Source organism: Rhinoraja longicauda, chromosome 27, assembly GCF_053455715.1.
Source record: "Rhinoraja longicauda isolate Sanriku21f chromosome 27, sRhiLon1.1, whole genome shotgun sequence".
Classification (NCBI taxonomy): Eukaryota; Metazoa; Chordata; class Chondrichthyes; order Rajiformes; family Arhynchobatidae; genus Rhinoraja; species Rhinoraja longicauda.
This window is the reverse complement of record NC_135979.1, coordinates 16,096,725-16,121,325: the sequence shown is the minus strand read 5'-3', so window position 1 is coordinate 16,121,325 and position 24,601 is coordinate 16,096,725. Positions and strand designations below refer to the sequence as shown.

Here is a 24,601-nt window from a genome sequence, read left to right as displayed (position 1 = left end):
GAGAACCTCCACTGAAATGTCTCAGTGCCTCTGCCCTCCCATAGTAATCAACAGACTGAGTTAACAGGCGTGATATACAATGTAGACTACAATGAGAGGCAGCTTATCAACAATTCTCGTAGAATCAATTGCCAAACAAGCTTAATCATCAGATAATATTTCAAAAATCACTGTACGCTAACCTAATTTTATCTTCTGTCTCCAGATTTACTGGCTAGCAGCACCTGCAAACAATGAAGTGTTCACATCCAGCTTCCTCTGGCCATGGATCAATGTGTCTCCAACCCACAATGCAATGATTAATACTTCAAATGTGCTGCACTCCACCTCTACACACATTGGCACTTTTCATTCGAGCTTAATAATTGCCTTAATACTTGATCATGGCAAAATTAAATCTAGGTAGATCTAGAGGTAAAGAAAGCTTGTTCATTTTTTTTAAATTTACAGGTGCAATAAGCACACCTTTCTTCCAAAAACAGTATTCCATATATGCAATTAGAAATAGAATATAAACAATTTAAAACTTTAGGCAGCAACCAAGTGGTACATGGAAGCCAAACACAACTTATCAAGGATAAATAGCACTTATAAAAAAGCACGTGCCCAGATATGATCAAATAAATAAGCTGAAAATAAGCTCAGAGCCACACAGTACACTAATATACATTATGCATTCTGAGCATTAGCTTTAGTGACATAGAAAATCACATAGCATACAATGTCATAGAATTGTTCAACACTTTTTTCTTATAATAATGAAATCTTTGAATTATTTTTTTCTAATTTATTGCAGTGAAACAGGGATGGTCAGCTTGATCTTGAGTTGACATCAGATGTAATTTAACAGGGGAAAGTCACCAAAAATGGCCTCTTCTTTGTTAGGTCCAAATGAGTTTCAAAGTGCAATGGAGTGAATAATCATTCAGCAATCAACGAATAAAATGTAGCATTACGTGTTGTTCTCTTTGCACTACCTATTGTACATGTGCATGGCATGATTGTACTCGTGTATAATATGACCTAATTTCACTGGATAGCAAAAAACAAACGCTTTTCAGTGTATCTTGGTACACGTGACAATAAACCAATATCATTACCACAGAGCATCCATGAGACTCAAAGGCAAGGCCAGATTACTCAGAGGCAAGTACCCGAATTTAGCTCTCCTGCCCTCACCATTCATAAACCCAGTCATGATTAAACATTTTTTTACAGCCTTTCTCTCCTCCTCTCGACTTTTGGCTATGTTATATATCCTTCAGCTTGGAATGAGGGAACCACTATTGTCAATAAAACTACGCAAGAGGCATAAGAAAATAACTGCAGATGCTGGTACAAATCGATTTATTCACAAAATGCTGGAGTAACTCGGCAGGTCAGGCAGCATCTCGGGAGAGAAGGAATGGGTGACCTCGAGATGCATCATCAACCATCAACGTCACCCATTCCTTCTCTCCCGAGATGCTGCCTGACCTGCTGAGTTACTCCAGCATTTTGTGAATAAAACTAGGCAAGAGGTTTGTTGAGAGTTGAAATTAATCGCTGTAAACGTTTTGGGGATCGAGTACTGATCTCCTAACAAGTAGAGCCAGTAGGGAGAATTCTATTCAGCAACTTGTAGAAGAGTCAGATTGATGACACAATTCAATTTTACAAACATTGGGATAGTATCAGACCGAGACCGAACAGACTGGATCAATTGGATCGATTGCAATCATGTATTGTCTTTCAGCTGACTGGTTAGCATGCAACAAAAGCTTTTCACTGTACATGTGACAATAAACTAAACTGAACTGAACTTTGAAGCAATTCCAATCCATGTTACCGGACCTCGAGATGCATCATCAACCATAGCAATTTTTTTAATATCGCAAGGAGCAAATAGAATGGACAGCAAGGAAGAGAAAACAAGAGGTATAAAAGGAGAGAACAAAAGTGAAATTCGGGAGGCATGTGGCAAAGTGAAAATAATAGAAGTGAAAAGATGTAGCAGGAGAAATTTTGAATTAGGATAGAGTAAAGCCTAAGTTGAGATGCAAAATCAAGTACCAACATTTTGTAATTCAGGTTTTTGAAGTATGAGTCACCCACTAGCTCAGATTTACTAAAAGGCACAAGGTTTATTTCTCAGGAGGTATATTTCATGAATCTTATTTAATATTGTTAATTTCTCATTTTGGCATAGTGTAATGCTTGGGAATTTTTCATCTCTAAAACAGGAAAGTACAGGAAGGTATCGTAAATAGAATTAGGAAAATAAAGAACTACTTCCTCTCATGAATTCCCTGATGCTATGGAGATTTGCAATTCTGTTTTCAATCAAGTATTGCAGGTGAAAGACAATCAAAAATCAGAAATAAAAGCTGAAAACATATACCAGATCAAGCAACATCCAAAGGTACAAACAGCTGATGTCTCAGGTTGATACATTTGCTGAAACATTACCTTCTTTTTTCTGAACATTTTCACCATTTGACTATTTTTCATTTTTTTAGTGTCGATCAGTTCATCGTAAGAAAGCAAGCAGAATGCTGTGCAAGATCTCAATGACATATGGACCTACATCCATATGCACATGCAAGCAAGCAGATGTGCACGCATTTTACAATACGATAGAATTTTATTTATCCCAGGAAGGAAATCAATTTGCCAACAGTCATAAAGACACAACTGGGGCACCATGAAGAGCAAGAAAATGGGTTGGTTCTCTTTGCCATCTCTCAAACAAATAGCTGTAACCAGTCAGAGGAGAGTGTATTTGTGGAAAACAGATGAAACACTTTGGATCTAGACTCTTCCTCAGAATTGAGCCCAAAGTACTCCAGTTCTAAGGAAAAGTCCATATTCACAGTGTCCTTTCTTTAATATTAGGCGAATGTTGCCAGTATTTCCTTTTTCTGTTTCAGATTTTCAGCACCTGCAATATTCCTCTTTTTGCTACTTAAAATGTCATGCTTAATGGTTTTTATGGAAAAGCTCACTCTCGACATTGATGTATCTTGTGACTATGGTGAAGAGATGCTGTCGTAGTATTACATGGATTCTGGTATAGATCCAAATACTACTTAACTCCTCTGTACTATAATCTAATATTGCACCTCAAATAATCTTTAATGTGCATAGACCTTCAATGTTTTAATGTGCTGCACTCTGTGCCACCTTATGTGAAGACAACAATGGGTGGTTGACGACAGTCACCTTCTACACGGTGGCTCAGTGGTAGAGTTGCTGCCTTGCAGCGCCAGACACCCGGGTTCGATCCCGACTATGGGTGCTGTCTGTTCGGAGTTTGTACGTTCCGCCCGTGACCGTGTGGGTTTTTTTCTCCGAGATCTTCGGTTTCCTCCCACACTCCAGACGTACAGGTGTGTAGGTTAATTGGCTTGGTATAAATGTAAATTGTCCCCAGTGTGTGTAGGATGGTGTTAATGTGCAGGGATCGCTGGTCGGTATGGACTCGGTGGGCCGAAGGGCCTGTTTCCACGCTGTATCTCTAAACTAAACTAAATAAACTAAAAAAATCATTAACTTACCCTGCCTCCATATTGTAAAATCGGTGCAGGCAAGACTCTGCCTGTAACTTCAGTCATGTCATCTTTCACCTTTATCCCAAATTCCTGAATATATGGATCAAGGTTGTAGCTGCCATTCTTCATCTGCAAGTAAAAAATCTCAATTTGTATACATCTTCATGGCTTGAGAGTTTGCCATCATCATCAAGTTATATATTTTTTTTTATTTTCCTTCAGTAAGATGATCTATCAGCAGCAAAATAAAGGAGTTACAGAATCTTCAGGCATGATGCCTAAATGTTTCCCACCAATGAAGCTGGTAAGAACCACACTAAGCCAGAATGCTTGCTTGAAGCTAGACAGGTAAGGGAGCTAGGTTTTCTTACGCATTCACTCGGGATCAAGGATGATTTTCTTCTCTGTTTTTGTGGATATTAAGCTGACTAATGAGGTCAACGTTGGAGGAGGTGGTGGCTGCTGTGATGAGCAAATGGATAGTTTGTAGGTATGATCTCTTAGCTCTTTTGCAGGGCTTCCGTGCGCCCCAGATGCATGGTCTAGATGCTCTCAATATCATTTTGAATGTTCCTTCTCCAATTTCAAGTGGTCATGGGCCAATGGTTTCGAAGAGTCAGTGAGGAACATACATTTCTTCAAGAAAGTCTTAAGATAAGCCTTAAATCTTCCTCTGCCTGCACAGTTAATCCCATTCCACAATACAGTTCAGACAGAGTGCTTTACATACGTAATGTGCCCTCCTAAAATAGCTGACTGAGAGTAATTAGGATTTAAATGCTGGGCATGTTGACCTGGGGGAGAATACTAATGTCAGTTCATTTATTCCTCTGGTGAATTTGTAAGATTTCTGGAGAGACCACGTAGGAGGCTGGGAATGACTGCTGCTTGGTAGAATATGAATCTTCTGGCAGATCTGTGGTCTTGGTCTTCAAATACTTAATTTAAATGGATCAAAAATAATGTGAATGCATTAAACCCAGTGGTGAATTTCAGCAGTGATGTGCTTTATCGGCAAGAGATGTGGAATATGGCCCATGTTTTCCAGGGTCTCAACACCTATCTTTATCATCAGGGCGGGATTGTGTTGAAGTGGGAGTAGGCTGGTTGAGGACCTTGGTCCAACACAAGTTCAGTGCAAGACGCATTCTCTCATACACATCAGAAAACATGTCGACAACATCTTGGAACTTGGCAGTAACACTTTAAATGATATTTGCATGATTGTTTGCAAAAAATACAAAGAATGGAGAAAAAATAATTTAAGACGGGCACCAGCACAATGTGGTTAAATATAGTATTGTAACTGCCATAATGTGAAACAAATTAATTTTTTGCAGACAATTTCGTTTTCAAGAGCCAAACTGGAGAGAAAGTGTGCATCATCCTGTTTTCTCATTTTTAACTATGTGAAAACTATTCATCATTCTTAAAGTAAAACAATACAGTGGCCTATTGATTATCTGAATGCAAGTTGCAAATGAATTGTTCAACAAAAAATAAATGTTATGGTTTTCTGTCACTCACCAATCGACTAATCTCTTCCTGCCTGTCTGGTGCTGACCGTGCTGTTGCTTTGATCATTGTTGATGTCTGATTGTCTGTGAGTTTCTTGATACATCGCTGCCCAGGTACTATATTGCAGACCTTCAAAAGATAAGTCATTAAAACTCTGCATAAGTCATCCTCCAAAGCAATTCAACCAATGAAATAAGGATCATCGAGAGTTCAACTGGGCACAAACATTGTGAGCTGAACTGGGCTGTACTGTTATATATTCAAAGCTATGCAAAATATCAGAATAGTTAGGGAGAAGAATCAATAACAGGGCATTGTTGTCATCCATGTTGAGGCTAATAAAGAAAAGTTAAGTAAGTTAAGTTATTTAGAAAGTAAGAGAAGCCAAGAGGTGAATCAAAGAAAAGGACATTCAGCTATATTGTAATAATCTCTCACCTCAAGAGGTAGGTAAGTGTGCTTCTGCTCCTGTCCCACCTGTAGACAGGGTAGATGTGGGTATTTCAGCTGCAGATTGTATTTCTGTTTGAAATATTGTGCTACTGTGCACTCTACAGTCTGTCCACTTTCCAACTGCAGTGGGAACCTGGCAAAAAAAATCACATCTTGTTATTTTACACATTCACAAATATATAAACATGTAGGCTTTCCTTAATTTAACAAGGTTAAAGCTAATTGTGTTAGACTCCCATCAACCTAACCCTTCATTTCACTTGTCTTGTTTCCCCATCCAGGCAGAACCCAGAGGTGTGCAACCTGTATATTTTATTGGACGCTGAAATAAGCTTCCAGTTTTGCACTCCATAATTATTGACTTCTGCATTAATGTTTCTTTCTTGTCCTCTGTGCTGTTATCTTCATTCATGTTAAATCCATAATGGAATCCTCCAATGCTTGGTTCGTTGCCCTAAGGTGTTCCACTTTGCAAGTATAAACTCTAAACTCTATCTCCATTTCACCATACAGCAAAAAGTGTTTCATGTTACTGCCATGCTCAGCAATTTCACTGCAACCATTTCCATATTAATAATTTATTACATATAAATCTGAAAGGAATTAAAAATAAACTTGTTTGCCTTCCAGTGGCAAAAGTAAAGAATTTGACATGTCAGGCAATTAAGGTGAATGGAAACACAAGATATTGGAGATGCTGATCAAGTTGATTGGATGTATTTGATTTTTGTAATGAGGAGGAAAGGAATCAAAGTGCAGGCTGATAGAATTACCCGGATAAGAAAGAGGAGAAGGAGGAGGCATGCGCAGAATAAACATCAGCACAGGCCTGTTAGGCCAATTACACAAGAAACAGAAGGCGTTCATTCAGTCACGTATTTGCTCTGCTATTCAAAATCATGTCTGATATTTTATCTCAGAGAACCCTACCCAAGCAAACACAATATTAAAAAAAAATACAATCTCTGCCTTAAATACACTCAACAATTAAGCCTCCACAGCCAATTTCAATATATAGCTTCAAATTTTCACTATCCATCATTTCTGCCCAAAATGGTCTATGACACTTTGATCAAGAGACACTGGACCCTCGTCATCTACTGACTTACTATCTATTGGTATGCAAATTTACAAGATTGGCTTTATACCATTGGTAAATATAGTATATTCCTCCACAACTTTCATCTGCATTGTCTGATGGAACCCTCATGTGTATGGTTATGATATAAGATTAAAGATTTGGACCGAGATGAGAAGAAATTCCTCATCCAAAGAGTGGTAAACCTGTGGAAGTCTCTACCACACACACTGTTGAATCCAAAAGATATAATCAAGGGGGAAATCAGGAAGAGTGCAAAAGGGATCAAGAGATATGTGGAGAAGGCAAAGGTCAGGGTACTGAATTTGGATGATCAGCTATGATCATACTAAATGGCAGAGGAAACCTGAAGGTACAAAAAAAACTATTCCTTCTCCAAATATCTGTTTTTATGTTTTTGGTGAATGGGTGAGGCTCGAAGAGACAAAAAGCCTAATCCTGTTCTTGTTTTAATATTATTTTGCATTAACTCATCTAGAAATGAAATTAGCTCGCCTGAGCTTTTGAGTTGCAAAATTAATCCATAATAATTTCAACATTCCTGTCATTTAATAATCCCTCAGCAGTGCTTTGCCATAATCTGCTAGTAAAAACATGACTCTGATGGTCATTGTAATCCATCCTCACATTACATGACTACTGTATTTTGGATTTTTTTCTATTTCTTTCCACTTTTTACTTTTCCCAAATGTCTTTCCATTTCTGTTACATCTTCTAATTATTCTACAATTTCCCGAGATCGTCCAAAATCCATGATATCAATTATCATTAAATTGAATCTTTGGTTTATGCGCACACCTGAGGCATATACTTCATTCTTTTGATTATAGTTTGGATATATGATTGCGAATGTACACTTTTTTTTCAGGATATATTAATTGGTCAATCTAATCTCACTTAGTTCTGCAAATCCTAAATTCGTATACAATCTACAATTAATCCTACATGAGCACCCATTGGTGACCTGTAATTCTGGAATCGATGCCTGACCTGAAATCCGCAAAATCTCTATATTATTTACACAAACCAGCACAAATTATTTAGATTTTATCACATTAATGGGAGGTGACTTACGTTTGGTGACTGGCAGGCCGACGTGTAACATTACACACTCGATATTTCCTCTTCATCTGTCCACAGTGAGTTACCTCCACTTTTAAACCTGGAGAGACCAGAATGGAACAATCATGAATTGGAACATTCGATATTCCCAAACAGCTCAGGTGGTTAAGGAAGCGAATCGTTGACTCCCATGATCCAATACTGATTTTTTGGTTTATACTGTGCAAGTTCACATTGAATGTCAAAATTATCAGCCAGTACTTCTGAATACCATCCAGGGATGTTTATGGGAAGTGCATAGGTTGTGTCCATGGCAAATGGGTAAAGGTGTTGTTAGCATGGCCATAATTAATTATCATCCATATTTATCATTGAGAAGGTGGGGGCTGGTGAAAACTATCTTGAACTAAAACATCATTCTTGTATTCCCATCACTATTGGATAGTTCATAATGTTCTTGGAGCAGAATAAGGCCATACGGCCCATCAAGCCGACTCCGCCATTCAATCATGGCTGATCTATCTTTCCCTCTTAACTCTATTTTCCTGCCTTTGCCCCATAACCCCTGACACCCTTACTAATCAAGAATCTGGAGCCTCCACAGCCGTCTGTGGCAATGAATTCCACGGATTCACCACCTCTGACTAAAGAAATTTCATCTCATCTTCTTTCTAAAGGTGTCCTTTTATTCTGAGACTATGGCCTCTGGTCGTAGACACTCCCACTAGTAGAAACATCCTCTCCACATTCACTCTATCCAGGCTTTTCACTATTTGATAAGTTTCAATGTCCCCCCTTAACAATGTCCCTCATCCTTCTAAACTCCAGCGAGGCCAGCCCAGTGTAGTCAAATTCAAATGCTCATGATATGTTAACCCAGAGTTTTCAGCATTTACACGGAACAACAAGTGAATGCCAATATATTTCCAAGTCCTGACTTTATGGGGCTTGAATGGGAATTTACAGTTGGTACAGTTGATTTACCCTGCCTAACTTTGCCGAAGTGGGAGAGTCAAAGGTTTAGGCAATGCCATTGAAGTAGTTTGACAAATAATCCCAGAGCGCTTGATATGACAAACATAATAGCCAAAGCACAACCTGCGAATGAGGAAGCGAGTGGCTAGGTTGGTGGATTAGGTTTGGCGGATGGCATTAAGTTCCTTGAGTTTTGGAACCTTATTTGCCCATCAAAATTTCCCGAGAATTGAATGTTCTGATTTTCTATATTTAATTAATCCAGTAGTTTCATAATCATTAATACAAATACTACTTTAGAATTCCTAAATCATTTAATTAATTAAATTAACCAAATTCCTTGTTTATTGGAATTTGAATTCACATCACAGGATCATAGGTTCAAGCCCATAGATAATCAGCCATTAACTCAACCATAAATATCATATCCACTTGAGCCAGACAAATGGGAGAGTATTCCATTCCAATTATGAGTTGTGCTTTCTAGATGTTAAGCTGTACGATGAGCCACTTACCCAAGAACACCCAAGCTCTTGCATTCGCAGTACTTTTCAAGCTGGTGTAGTTAAATTGCTGATCAATTACCAAATTTGATAATGGGAGCTTTAGCATGGTGTCTTTGCTTCTTTGAAGTTGGTTATTGTCTGATGCTATATTACTTGTGACACAATATTACTTATCACATATAAAGCTATGACTAACTGTTGCAGACTTGCTAACATATTCTATTTTCCCATTACAATTTCATGGTTACCCTTTTTTGAATTCTGAAGCATTCCTTATCTTCAGGTTCAGTGCTTTTTCTGGCAACTTAAAGAGCCTTTTTCTTTGATTTTCAAGTTATCATTAATTTCATCACTGGAACACTTTTTCTAATGTGTTTGCATGCCCAAAAGAAAGGGATATTTGATGTCATTAGTTTAACAAATGATTTGCAGTTTCCCAATGTCAACTTTGCTTGCAATATACTTGGAGCAGATTTAGCAGCAAGGGTTTCTTAACATAGAAGGGGGATCAGTAAGTGTTTCCTCGAATCAGGGAAAGGGGGCATAGAAGAATGCCCACTTACCAAATAACAAGACATTAACAGCTCTCAACAAGCTTGCAAAATCTTTTGTTATTCAGTGATATTAGGAGGCTACCTGCCAACAGGAAATCCACGAAGGAATCTGCTCTCCAATTTGAATATTTATGTTACAATGTTTGTGCTTTCTATAAAAAAACTACTGGCAGCTCTGCTTTTTTTTCTCTCCAGTGTATGAATGGTTTTGTGGTATGGCTGGAATGCTGTTTCACAGAAAAAGCAGATCTGTTGTGCTTTGTCCACTGAATAAAGACAAATGCTGGAACTCAATTTCAATTATTATTATTCCCCCCATCAAAATGCACATTGGTTGCTTCATGACTGATTATCAGCTTCTCTTTATTAAATTCCCACAAAAGAATGAACCAAAGAACTTGGTGTCCAAATATTAACAGCACAGATATGCCTCAGAATATGCATACATAGCTTAAAATTCAGTCTTTTTTTAAAGATAAACTTTTGTGAAAATAGTAAATTTTCTAAATTCTCTCATTTGTATTTGAACAATTAATAATGTAAATGGTCTTTTGTTATTACTTCTTTAAATTATCTGACTCCCAACATGTTAATTTTGGTTCAATGAGATAATAACATTGGGTTGACTTTATGGAACCTCCCCAGTATTTATTATTCAAGTTTGGCTCAGAATAATGATGATACTCTTACACCAGAGTAGTATAGCAAATGAAAATCAATCATTTAAAAAAAAATCACGCATTCTGGAAATCCAAAACAAAAATAGGTAGAATCTCTGAAAAAGAGTTAACATTTCAGGTCGAAGACCTTTTGTCAGAATGTTCCAAAACGTTATCATTAACTTTTTCTTTCTCCACAAATGCTGATTGACTTCCTGAGCATGTTCTGCTTTTATTTGAGTATATAATCCAGGTAGACAAATTAGTGAAGTATGGTGCGCTGCATTGTTGAAAGCACAAGCTGCAGTTCAGATTTTAATACATATTTTTATACGAAGATAGACACAAAATGCTGGAGTAACTCAGCGGGTCAGATAGCATCTCTGGAGAAAAGGAATAGGTGACGTTTCGGGTCAAGACCTGTCTTCAGGCTGAGGATCAAACCAGCATCTGCAGTTCCTTCCTACACAAGACAATTGGTCCATTGAGTCCATGCCAGCTTGCAGCAAAGCAACTCCATCAGTCCAACTGCCCTTTACATTATGCTCTAATGGCTCTACAATTTATTATCTCTAAAAAATGTTCTGCTTTTGATTATTTTCCATTTAACTATACTATGGGGCAATTTCAGTAGCCAATTAAAAAAGTAGCCAAAGTACACATTTTGGACTTTTATTTGAATTTTTAGAATACTGGCAATTGCCACATTCACATACAAAAGGACAAGCTTTAAAATGTTACTACATTGTGAAGTTGTAACGGATGAATGTACAGTTACTAAAAATATTTGCTAAATAGGTGTAGCGGGTTTGCTGGATGAACTGAGCATTTTTTCCAACCCCGTAGCTTCATGAATATCTTTGATGTCGAGGGATCTGCTGCAAGTCCCCAATTTGTTGCTGTGTTGCATAATCGCTAAATATAAAAATAATGGTAAAAACAACTGCCATGACACCTACCTTTAATTTCTTTTGTAAAACGGACTCTCTGAGAATCCGTAAGAGGCTTTGGCTGCTCATCAATATTCCTTATGTCAAGGACTTCACACATGAACTCAATCACTGGCTGGGCTTTGTAGAAAGCTGTTGCAGACACTAAAATTGAAAGAAAAACAACTATGGTCAGGGACTATTATAGTTACCATATTTGATCCAATGTAAAACACAAGACTGAAATCCAACATTTAGTAGTGACTGGTGAAGATCAATATAAATGAGCAGAACATATCCAGACCTTTAAAAAAGCATCATAATTTGCAGCACAACAGGATCATTAAAACAGTGAAGCCTTTTAGAACATATCACAGAAAGCATGAAATGAATACAAAGAATTGCTATTATGGCATAGGGACTTCAGGAAGTTAGATGCTAGTGACTTACTATCTTTTTTTGCAGGAATGGTCAGATTCACAATCCAAAATAATTTGAGGACCACTCAAGTGAAAATCCCACACTGTCCTCAAATGTGGATTCCTCAAGGATGCCAGGGGCAGAGCATCAACATCCTGCTGTGTTCCTCCAGTTAAACTGAGAAATCGAAGAGCTGAATGGGCAACAGGAGCTCAACGACTTCATTAATTTTAATGAACCTGAACAGCTCAGAGAAATACCAAATTCTAGGCCATTTACATTTAAAAAAAAGGATTTAATCAATGAAGTTAATTATTTTTAAATGGCTTTTAGTGTTTAAATTTTTTTTTTTTTAAATTTAACTTTTTAGAAACAAATTTATAGTTAATTTAGGTTTAGGTTTATTATTGTCTTGTGCACCAATGTACATTGTAAAGCTTTATTTTACATGTTATCCAACCAAATTAGATAATACTATATATAAATACAATCAAGCCGAACTCAAGTATAATAGGTAGAGCAAAGAGATAGAGTGCAGAATATAGTTCTCAGCATTGCAGTGCACCAGTTCCAGAGACAATGCCCAATATCCGCAAAGGGATAGAGGTGAATCAGATAGTATCTAACTCATGGAAGAACCATTTAGTACCTTGATAACAGAGGAGAAGAAACTGGTTCTAAGACTGGTGGTGTGCATTATCAAGTGGTGTGCATTATCGACCCGACGGGAGTGGAGAGGAGGAGGAATGATCAGGCTGGGACAAGTCTTTTTTATGTTGACTTGTGATCCCGAGGCAGCAAATAGCTTGGGTTAAGATAGGTTATCCTTAAATCTTTAAGAATGATTATGAATTTTAATAGCCAGTTCTGTGTGGGGACATGGCTGTGAAAGCTTAGTCGAACATCACTGATTAGGATCCAGCTGCCTTAGTCTTTACCCACCAGAAATGTCACAGCTATCCAATAACAACCATGCTGGGTTCTCATCCTCTGGAAGATGTTGCAGGCAAGTGTTTATTCAGGAGTACCTGTTGTGGTGGTTTACTGTTCAAATTTAAATGCCATGCCTGTGTCCATAGGCCATTAAGATATGCACCAATTCGACATATAGTTGGGGACTATTTCAAAAGCACTTAAAAATTACTTTGGAAATTGACAAGTGGAACAAAACAGCTGTCTTGGGAAAAAAAGTCTAAGGAAAAAAATCTATTTCTATATAGCCTCCCCACAGTAATCAGACATCATTGTCTCTCAAGAACACAGCTTGTCAGTTTCACTGCAGTTGCCGATTGAAATTGACAAGCAATCGCTTTTATTGACACTTGAACAACTATCCTGTTAAACAATGTGACAAACAGCCTTTAGTATTTTTAGCAGGAACAAAAATAAACGTACAGCTATGAAAAATACCATTATTTTCAAAAGGCCTGCAGAAAAAAAAACTGTCATTGCGAATCTGAAACTCTCTAGCCCCAATGATACAATAATGTTCTTAGACAACTATTGCATCATTGGAAATCCTGCATCGTGATATCACTGAAGCACATAAACTATAAAGTATTTTGGAAGTTTTTATTACAAATACAATCCAATGTACAGCTCCTCATATTCCGTTTGGGTATCCTACAGCCCAATAAAATGAACAATGAATCATCCAATTTCCAGTAATATTGTCTGCCCTCCTTGACCCCCTACCTCCCTTTCCTTTCCCTGCCTCCTCAACTCCAGTTCCTATCACCTTCATCATCCTGCTCCCATTCGCTCCTCTGCATACCCATCTCCCACTCGAGTCCCAGATGTCCCTTTTATTCCCCCATTTTCCCCTCCCATCTCTTTCCACCATATCCCTATTTCGGCTTTATATTCCACTCCTTCTCTTCTTTCCTCTTCAACTCTAGAATTTGTCTCCTTTTCACCTCTAGAATTTATCACTTGCTCCAGCTATTTGCTCACCAGGTCCTCACTTGCATCCATTTCTCACTTGCCAAGGTTTGCACCCCCGCCCCTCTCCCCAGGACTCCATCAGTCTGAAAAAGGGTCTTGACCCAAAACCTTCTATCCATTCGCTCCACAGATGCTGCCTGGCCCTCTTAGTTCCCCGGCACATTGTTTTTTTTGCTCAAACCTTCTGACAAATTATTTTATAAGAAACCTGGTGTGAATACGGGAGAAGAACCAATTTCACAGGAACAGAAAAACATAGAAACATAGAAAATAGGTGCAGGAGTAGGCCATTTGGCCCTTCGAGCTAGCAGCACCATTCAATATGATCATGGCTGATCATCCAGAATCAGTTCCTGCATTTTCCCCATATCTCTTGATTCCGTTAGCCCGAAGGGCTAAATCTAACTCTCGCTTGAAAATATCTAGATGTTTACGTCCAGTCTCTGGAGTACAATTACAAACCAAAATCTTCTGATTCAGACACAAGAATGGCATCAACAATCGCAGCACTGAGCAGATGCCCTGCGTTTAAATATTGATATGCTGCATTTATACCGTCCTTGCTTTAGTCAGGTGTGATGCACTGGTGAGCCTCGCCTGTAGATGGAGCTATAGTCCCACAGACCGCTGCAGTTATCCTGGGACAGAGATTCTCAAAATGCAATTAATCAACATAGCATTAAATCAAAGGGTCAAAATAGGCTGAAGTGAATCAGGTATATTAGGTCTTTGTTTCCTCTCCTAAGAGTTACAAACCTGATTTATACTTCTAAATCTAGTTGAATCTCACAGAATATTAAACAGTACTGTGCAGGAACAGGCCCCTAGGCACGTAATGTCTGCGGCAAACATGATTCCAAGTTAAATTAACCTCCTCTGCCTGCAGGCGATCCATATCGCTCCTTTTCTTCAGATTCGCATGCATAGAAACATAGAAAATAGGTGCAGGAGGAGGCCATTTGGCTCTTCGAGCCAGCACCGCCATTCATTGTGATAGAACGTTTGAAAGAAATGGATAGGGATATAAAATAACTTGGTCAGATAGTTTCTGATTTGATGGCAATCTCCCATCACCCCACAAAAAATAAACCTATTGTCAGAAAATGGATCTACAGCCTGCGTATTGCACAACCAAAGAATTAGAGCAGCATTAACAAAAACAATTAGTATCAACTTTAAAGGTTACAGATCAATGCATGTCTTCAACAGAAAAGGCACATTACCATCGATGTTCAACATCATTTTCCACATGGCAGGTCTGACAGATTGATGGAAACCAAACCAAACTTCTCTGCCTCCACCTAGTGGGTGATAGTAACCCTCAGGAGGAGAAAAGAAAGAACGACCAACAGGAGTATACCTGAAATTGAAGAATGGTATTAGCAGTCTCGTTAATATTATTGTATTATGAAAATATGGCACATGTTGATGGGGAAAATGGAGAAAAAGGTACCTTTAGCTTTCCGACTCTGGCAACATATTTGTCAAAGTCCAGGCAACACAGTCCGAGTTGACTACTTCAATATGTAGACAGGAATGCTTAAATACTGCCATCAGAACCACTGACATCAGCATACCAGGTTATATCGGTATCAAAATCAAACCAACTAGTGGAACGTTTTACCTTGGCCAAAACAAAATAGTTGACCCTGGACAATTACCAGTTGCAGCAGCTCATATGGAAGGCTCATTGAAGTGATTTTGGTTTACTAAGTAAAAAGTAGAGTGCTTCCATTTTAGAGCAGCTGTTTTGGGAAAGACTATGTTCTGAGGTGAAGTGCTGTGTTTGAGGGTAAGTGCCAAGGCTTTGGCTCATGATGCTTCAGTGGGGAGGCTGCGCTGAGGGTGACGGTAGCATGAGGCAAAGTCCTTTTTTAAAACATTTTCTTCTTTGCTCAAATGCAATCAGGATGGCAGTTAGGGCAACGGTCTATTCCTCTTGCAGGATGTGGGAATGTTAGGAAATCTTCTAGTCCCTGAGGGATACACCTGTGAATGGTGTGTCCAGCTGCATCTCCTGACTGACTGCGTGAGGGAATGTGCACTTGGATGACCTTGGGATCGTCCAGGAGACTGAGAGCATCGTAGACAGAGGTTATAGTGAGATGGTCCCACCACAACAAGAAAGGGTGAGGTCAGGCAGGACTATCATGATAGGAGACTCAATATGGAGGACAGGAGATTCTGTGGCTACAAATAGGATTCTAGAATGATGTGTTACCTCCCTGGTGCCAAGGTCCAGGATGTCTTGGAGCCACTGCAAAAGTATAAATGAAGAAGGTAGGAAAAGAGATGAGGTCCTGCAGAATAAATAAAGGGAGTTAGATAAAAAGTTAAAAAGCAGGACCTCAAGGGTAATTTCCAGATTGCTTCCAGTGCCACATGATGGTGAGGGGAAGAATAGGAAGATAGGACACAAGAATGTGTGGCTGAGGAATTGGTGCAGGGAGCAGGAATTCTGATTTTTGGACCATTTAAATATTTTCTGGGGCAGGGGTGACTTATACAAGAGGGATAGGTTGCAGCTGAACTGGAATGGAACCATTATAATGGTGGGCAGGTTTGCAAGGCTACTTGGAAGGGCTTAGACTAGATTGGCCGGGAGACGGGATCCAACGCAGTAGTCAGGCAAGTAGGAGGCTGGAAGTCGATTATAAACATCAATATTAGCAAGTTCAATGGATAGCACAACAGGGGGTGATGAAAGACAATTGGATTAAATTGTATTTATTTCAATGCAAGAGGCTTGGTAGGCAAGGCAGATGAAGGCAACTGAGACATAATACCCAAGAAAATGATGAAAGTATAAATAAACAACCATGTCCCAAAATATGTCTTAGTACATCCTATGATTTGACAGCATCATAAAATGTGAATGCACATTATTGACAAACCATAAAAGTGTCAGAAATTCAAAGTCCAAGAGGAATCCATGGTTTCTTCAACTGACATCATTTAATAATCAAATAAACTTCAATATTTGCAAAACTTACAGTTACTGCTAAAGGGAACAAATGACTACCTATAACTTGCCTTGATGAATATGAAATTAATATAGTCAAAATATTCAGATTTTGACTATTATATGTACATTCCTTATTGTATACCAACACACATCAGATTACCTCATTGATGCCAGATGCCTCATTGCTACATCCAGTGCTTGAACAGAGTCTAATGGAACTTGGATTCGACCACTGACAAGGGCTTCATGCAGCAGTCTCCAACTCACTACTGCCAGCCATTTAATGGAGACCTTAAAAATACGATCTTTTCCTTCACCAGGAATGGTCACCTCGAAATCAACCTTGCATTGAAACAAAAACAAATAAATTAAACAGTAAAAAGTTAGCTCCTTCATGTTGAAGCTTTTTTCACCATACAACCTAAAAACCAACGACCAATCCAAGGTAACCGTTGCCAATTTTACTAATCTTTTGGCAACAGGGAGCCCTGAATCCAGAGAAGCTGGGCCATGGTCGGTGCAATGACCTCAGAGTGGCCAGAAACCCAGGTTGAGGATCGCATGTGAGTTAGGAAACATCTACTCTGGACCAAGCAAGCACAAAACTGAGTACTTGCATTAGTTGAATACAACAAAAGACACACAAAATCAGCACAATATATTTATTGAGGAGGAAGAGGGGAAAATCAGATTAGAAACCCTGCTTTTACCAGAATTGTCTCAGTTATGTTTACAAAAACCATTGACAGAGTATCATTTGATTCCATTAAACACTATTTTTGAAAATGTATTGTTGGATAAGGTGATCACATTTATCACCTTATAATCTGAAACTGCATTTGTTATAGTAGAAAATCATTCTAGGGAAGTTTAAATAAACATGATAAGCTTGTTCAGGTGTTCAGAGCCGACAAGTGTAATCTTTCTTGTTTTTAAATACCACTGGTGAGGGCAGTAATGAAAAGTATGAGAGCACAAGATCCTTAGAGATTCCAGAGGCAACCACCTCAAACGAGGCAAATTTGATAATTGAACAGGAAAGTCCCAAAAGATCACCTCCCTCAGCACAAACATTCTGACAGATATTTTAAGTAGTGCTCCTTGGATATGTAACAGCAGAGCTAACGCAGGATGATTTTTACAAAAAACTACATTCAACATGCTAATGCAATATCCCTAGATCAACATACATTAGATTATAAATTGGAAATTTCTAATATGCATTGCACAGTTCTGCAGAAACTGACTTTGACTGTATTTTTTTTTAAACAAAAAAAAGTTTATCCCCATTCTATGAAGAGAAAAAAGACTTTACCCCCATCCCCACATGAGATGCAGCATACCCGATCCTGGCCAATTGGTAGTAGTGTTGCTGTATAAATATTCTTTTTCCCATCATACACTGGCTTTCTGTCTCCAAAGATCTGAGGTTTGAAATGCTGAACCATGTACTCCACCACTTCCCTGCAAAACAAATGCATTGAGAAGGCAATCCTTACCAAGATTCAGTGTTATTTTAGGTAAACTTCAATTACCTTTTACTCCATTTTTGGTTTTATAAACTGAAGTGATATTTGGCAAAGTGTGATTTTATTTTTTTAAAATTTTTATAAGAGTTGCAAGAATGAACATATGCATCATTCTCATGGTTGGATCATTTTAAATGCAAGATAGGCCAGCGATTTGGGCCTACTATTCATGGATTGTGAAAAATGTTCTTCTTATGCTGGATAATCATATCTTTTAAAATGAGTGATAATTATTCAATAGAGAAAGTGGAACATCAATTTATGAACAGCAATCTCCCACCCACTTTCATCAGGGAAGTGATAGCTTCAAAAATGCTCCCATCGAGCATAGACTATATTCAAATAAAGTGCAAAATTCCTTGCAACACATGACAAATCACTTAAAAAAACAAAAATGCATTTGAACTTTCTACTTTCAAGTTCCTGGGACTAATTGTCAAATTAATTTTAAATCAAAGATCTTAAGGCTGATCACACAATTCTCTAAGACCTCGTAAGCTTCTCCAAATCTGGCCTTTATGCATCAGCTGTTCTAATTGTGCATTCAAAAGCTTGAATTCCCATCCTTAAAAAGTTTGTCTTTCTATCTCTTTCCTCCATTTAGTCACGTCTTCTATTATTAACTTTTGTGGGTATGATTGAAGACTCTTGAAAGGGATTTGATTTGCTGCACTACATGAAAGTCACTCCTTAACAAGCTGCTGTTATGAGGAAACTACCCTCATTCCAGGCTAGCTTGGAACTTTACAGATCTGATTGTTTTAACAGTTTTAAGTTTATACAGATTACAAGGAGATCTTCTGCACAAGATAATGATATCAACACCAATAGATTACCATAGTGTTTGTACCCCACAGATAGGAATGACTTTTCAATTTACAGGGACAATTTTATGTCCACTGTTCATCTCCAGTGAGTCTCAAAACTTTTATCTCCATCCCAAAGAAGTGACTTTCCCCTGGTTCACAAACCTAAACGCCAGAGCATCATCATTTTTTGGCAAATATACAATGGGTTGACAATGGTAATTTTAAAAAAAATCTCCTGAAAGTGATAAAGCAACATGTTGCCATCAATAAAATCACGTGTATAGATCAGGATAAACATCAGCAGTTCTACAATTTTCAAGCACATTTGTACGGTTGAAGTTTGCACTGAATATGGAACAAAACATTTTGCACATATTGATGCCCATGTCATAATGGCAGTCCATGCTAATTTGAATTAGTAAGCAACTTAATGAAAGAAAGGCAAAAATGTTTTTCAATCCACTGTTACTATTGCTCAAACCTAATTTGTTGAAAGAGAAATACAAAATTTAATCAAAGAGTTGTCTGGCCAGTTGTATTAGGAGAGATTGCAAAATACAAAGCAAGGGGCCAACAGCAATAAATCTTAAGTGCAAAACCTTTGATATAACTGTACTATTACATCTCTTCACACTATTCCACAGAGCGTTGATTTGTTGTGGCCCTTGGCCATGGTGTTTGAACTCTCACAGGTGCAAACTGTTTGTACTTCAAAAATACATCTGTTCGGATCGGACTGTGTGTGCCAAGAGCCTGGTGTGAATCCCTGCCTCCCCATTGTTGTGTCGGGAAACTGGTGAGAATGCATGCCCTTGTTGCTGTGCACTTGTGTCAGAAATATTGCCATAAACCCAGGGCTACATTGGAGCTCTTGGAGCAAGAATTATCCATGGCTCAATGTGAAAGAGTTGGCTGTATCCTGACCAGTGTGTGGTGACTAGGACAGTGCTGGTGCTAGCAGCACTGGTTTTATGTCCTGATCATCCAGATCCGATGGTCTCTCTCCTGAGTTCCTTTGGGATGTGATAGTTATTGTGTTCCCTTGGTTAAGATTATTACCATAGAGAAATCTCTCGGCCACGGAAGGAAAAGCAGCCACAATAAGAGAGGTGGATACAACATAATTCATCAAAGTGGAAGAAATGGATAGGCAAAGTTTCAGGTCCGGACCCTTCTTCAGACCCCGATTAACTCTTATTCCATTAACACTCTTGTTCCTGAAAACTCAGCCTGAGCTTCAAGATACCTATATATTAGAAAAGCTGTGTATACTGTTTAAACACATACTAAATTGTAAACATCTAGATAATCAAACTATCTGTAATGATTTTAGAATACCTTTAGAGTATTATTTTACATAGAACAATTTTACTTGATTCATTAGAAAAATTGCAAAAAAATATTCTAGGGTCATGTCATGAGATTTTGCTCTGAACATAATAGTACAGTTACCAGAGAACATCAAACAGTAAGATATCAGCAAGTGTAATCTACTTTGCCAATAAAAACTCAAGATTTCATTCACCAGCCTTTACTTGGAAGAATTACTCTGAACTGATTGGTTGATGGATTGGGTACCTGTTTACTCTTCGTGGACATTTGTCTGGCTTTATATCCACCTCATAATGGTAAACATCGATTTTCGGAATATCAACTTCAAAGTAGTTGGCTAGTAGTTTAATTGGTTTGCCGATCGTTCCTATTCCTGGTCGTCGTGGTGCCTGGAACACCTGCTGCAGAGGTGGCACATAAGGGCCAACTGCTGCTGAAAGGGTGAGAGAAAGTTTGTTATTCTTCAGGGTCTGCAGACAAGCAGTCTTTTAAACAGAAGACAAGGTTTGCTAACTGGCAATTTACAATTACACAGAAAATCTAAATTGTAAATCTTAATTATATGTGCTATGCTACTCCGCATTACATTTTGTTTTCCTCCTGGTGTTGATTTGAAACAATGTTCAAAATAACGTAAAAAATGTATCAAATTTGTATTGATTGTAATTTGTGCTGCCACCACTAACTAATACAGTGCTATGAGCATCGACTTCTCCAACTTTAGATAGTTCCTCTGTCCCTCTCTTCCCCTCCTCCTTCCCAGATCTCCCTCTATCTTCCTGTCTCCACCTATATCCTTCCTTTGTCCCGCCCCCGACATCAGTCTGAAGAAGGGTCTCGACCCGAAACGTTACCCATTCCTTCTCTCCTGAGATGCTGCCTGACCTGCTGAGTTACTCCAGCATTTTGTGAATAAATACCTTCGATTTGTACTAGCATCTGCAGTTATTTTCTTAAACTACTCTGAAGATTTGATACAATAATGCAAAGTACACACAACTTCATAATCTAGTAAACCAGAGCCCAACAACACAAATCTTTCAACCACAAAACATATCCAAAGTGATCTTAAAGTAGATAAAACTAAATTGCGCAAAATAAAATGCACACAAGCTTTTCACAGTACCTCTGTACAATGTACACTGTACAATAAACTGAACAAAACATTGGAGAAGGGTTTCTTTGTGAACCTCTATTGTTACTAGGCATCATTGTACAGCGAGAACAGGGTGGAAGAGGATCTTGTGAAAATAGTTGAAGGCCCATCTGCCAATGAATAAGTAGAAGATAATTTAAAACTCAATTTCTGCTTGCTTGCAAATGCCAGCTTTATCTTTGTACATCAGCTTGACTAGATTGGAGGTGAACTGGATGAACAATTACTCACGTTGCACATGATGGAAGATAAATCTCCCAGACCAGATCAGATATATCCGAGGACACTAGGGGAAGCTACAGAAGAAATTGCAAAACCCCTGACTGATTAAACACGAGTGAGGTGCCAGAAGGCTAGAGGGTGGCTAATGTTGTCTTTCTATTTCAGAAGGGCTGCAAGGAAAACCTAGGAACTATAAACCAGTGAGCCTAACACTGGTGGTAGGCAAGTTACTGGAGATGATTCTGAGGAATAAGATATATTTGCTTTCGGATAGACAGAGACTGATGAGGAATAGTCAGCATGGTTTTGTAAGCGGGAGATCGTGCCTTACAAATCTGACTGAGATTTATGAAGAAGCATCCGAGCAATAAGGTTCCACATGTTGGTCTCCTCTGGAAGGTTTGATCGCATGAGATCCAGGAGGAGGAGAATTGGCTTCATGGGAGGAAGCAGAGAGTGATGGTGGAAAGTAGTTTTTCGGACTAGAAACATGTGACTAGTGGTGTGCCTCAGAGATAGATTCAGGGTCCGTTGCTGTGCGCTGCTTATATCAACGATTTGGATGAGAATACACAAGATATGATAGTAAGTTTGCAGATGACACTAAAGTGGATGGTATCGTAGATAGTTAAGATGGTTATCAAAAATGAGCAGGATTTTGATCAGATGGACTCTGCCGTATCTGGTATTCAGTGTATAACCTACAATGGTTTATCCCTGTATATTTACAAGACTCCTACTGGAAAAACACAGACACCACCCTCACCTCTTCACAAACTGTACATTTCTCTATTTTCAACATGTAATCAGCTTTCAAAGATTTATCTTTCCATCATCACTTGCATAACTGCTGCAATACTAATTGACTTGTTTCTGGTTCAAACAGAATTCACACTAGCTAAACAGCCATTCTGCGTAACAGAAAATCATCTTTGACCAGATACAACATTTTGTGTAAGAAAATAACTGCAGATGCTGGTACAAATCGAAGGTATTTATTTCACAAAATGCTGGAGTAACTCAGCAGGTCAGGCAGCATCTCAGGAGAGAAGGAATGGGTGACGTTTCAGGTTGAGACCCTTCTTCAGACTAATATAACATTTTGCTCTGTCATGTTAAAGCTGTTAAATGTATGAACCTAAACTTACACTCATGCCAAAGTGAAAATGAATCTCTACCAATCTTCCTATTAGAAACCCTCACTATGTTGTTTTATAAAGAGTTGCAAGTTTTATATTTTGTCCCTCTGTCAGAGTAAGGAATAAATGCCTCTTGAAACATCCCAAAATGAAACCAACTAGCATTGTTTGTACAAAAGTTTGAACAAAGTATTTCCTGACTGGATTATGGGTAACCACTGGTGAATTTTACTGCTAGGATCACTCATGAGTAGTGCTCCGAGTCACAATTTAAAAAAAACTTTTATATCTGTGTTGTAAATAAAAATGAACAAACCTACAGAGACCGAGCAGCAATGAGAACTTTCCAATAAACACAATAAACTAATACAAGACACCATTGGAGAAATGGTCTCCCTTTACATTTTTGTGCCGTGAGGCTGCCTTTCCCTCTCACCTCCTGGATATAGAGGTCACACATACTTCACCTCTCCATGGCAGAGGCAGCTAAACTTGTACTTTGTTATGGAGATTCAAATGGTGGGACAGGGGCCATGTGTCCCTTGCACACAATGTGCTCACTCAACAGTGCAAAATCTGCTCCATTAGAAATGCAACAGCTTGGGATACCAAACAGTCATTCACACATTGTGCAGCCCCTGCACATTAAAATCCTTGTATCACTCTCAACTCATGACAAGGCCTTTAAGCAATTCATAATCACACTCCTTGGACAAGAACTTCTAGTCTACGAAGCACTGAGAGATTGTGAGTGTGTGTGTGTGTGTGTGTTAGTGTTAGAGAATTTATCTCCAACAGGCAATATCTTAAAAGCCCTTAGTATATTTAAAAAAAAGGACAATCTTTAATTTTTTTCATAATTGTATCATATTTAAATTGCTAAATGTTTTTAAATTCTTTCTGAAAAAGAGGATAAAGTTAAACATTTATAAAAATCAGAAGGACAGATACTAAATAACAGTAGAAGTGTTCAAAGATTTGCTTTAACTATTGGGATTGCAAAGGGTTGATCAAATTTAAAAAGCAGAGGCAAAACATATTAGCAAGATTCAGAGGTAGTTTCTCCCTCTCCTACTTTGTAAAGTTAATGCTAGCCATACATTTGTTGCCAAGGTCCTAACAAGTTGAAATCCAGTTTACCAATGATCTCTGTTCGTTGTGACTAGACAGGTTTCCATGCAAGCAATGCTTCATTTTAAAAAGTAGTAAATTAAAGGTCTTTGACCTGAAATGTTAATTCTGCAATTTGACATATGTTGCCTGACTCACTGAGTGCTTCTAGCATTTTCTACCATGTTTTTGTTTCAATGTTTCAGCATCCAGTTTTTGATTTTTATTTAAAAGTATAGTTTTTTAATCCTTCATTGAACTTACCCCTCCCCCTTTTCATCTCCTCACCCTATTATCCGCTCAGATATCTTAATTCCTCTAATTGTTGCCTCTCGATCATCCTTGAAATTATCAGCTTCAACACTGACAACCATTCCTGCAGTTGCCATGAGCATTAAATTCCCTGCAATGCACCCTCCCGCAACTTCTCTACCTTATTCTTTTGCTATCTCTATATGCTTTGACATCTGCCCTAATATCTTAGGTTACTCTGACATTTTTTCTTGGTTAAATGTTCTTGTGCCAAGGGTGTTTTATGAAAGGAATATTAATTATTGTAGATATAATATAGGCAGATCAGTTTACCTGGACTTTGCGCAGAATTATAAACTACAAACCAATTCAGATATCTGGGGAAGAAACAGAATTAACTGGTGGGTTCTTGCTCTTTGCACACCTTGAACAGGATCT

General features: G+C 38.3%; 1 protein-coding gene across 1 annotated transcript in view; it reads right to left on the bottom strand.

The window, feature by feature from the left end:
* LOC144606888 (protein argonaute-1) overlaps positions 1 to 24,601 on the bottom strand; it is a 67,512-nt gene that overhangs the window by 26,330 nt on the left and 16,581 nt on the right. Inside the window, exons 2-10 of the mRNA XM_078423351.1 lie at positions 20,531 to 20,717; positions 17,958 to 18,078; positions 16,775 to 16,956; positions 14,873 to 15,009; positions 11,316 to 11,450; positions 7,675 to 7,762; positions 5,487 to 5,634; positions 5,058 to 5,177; positions 3,537 to 3,659 (exon numbers count right to left, since the gene is read on the bottom strand). Coding sequence (XP_078279477.1) covers positions 3,537 to 3,659; positions 5,058 to 5,177; positions 5,487 to 5,634; positions 7,675 to 7,762; positions 11,316 to 11,450; positions 14,873 to 15,009; positions 16,775 to 16,956; positions 17,958 to 18,078; positions 20,531 to 20,717 — 1,241 coding nt within the window. The remainder of the gene's footprint in view (positions 1 to 3,536; positions 3,660 to 5,057; positions 5,178 to 5,486; positions 5,635 to 7,674; positions 7,763 to 11,315; positions 11,451 to 14,872; positions 15,010 to 16,774; positions 16,957 to 17,957; positions 18,079 to 20,530; positions 20,718 to 24,601) is intronic.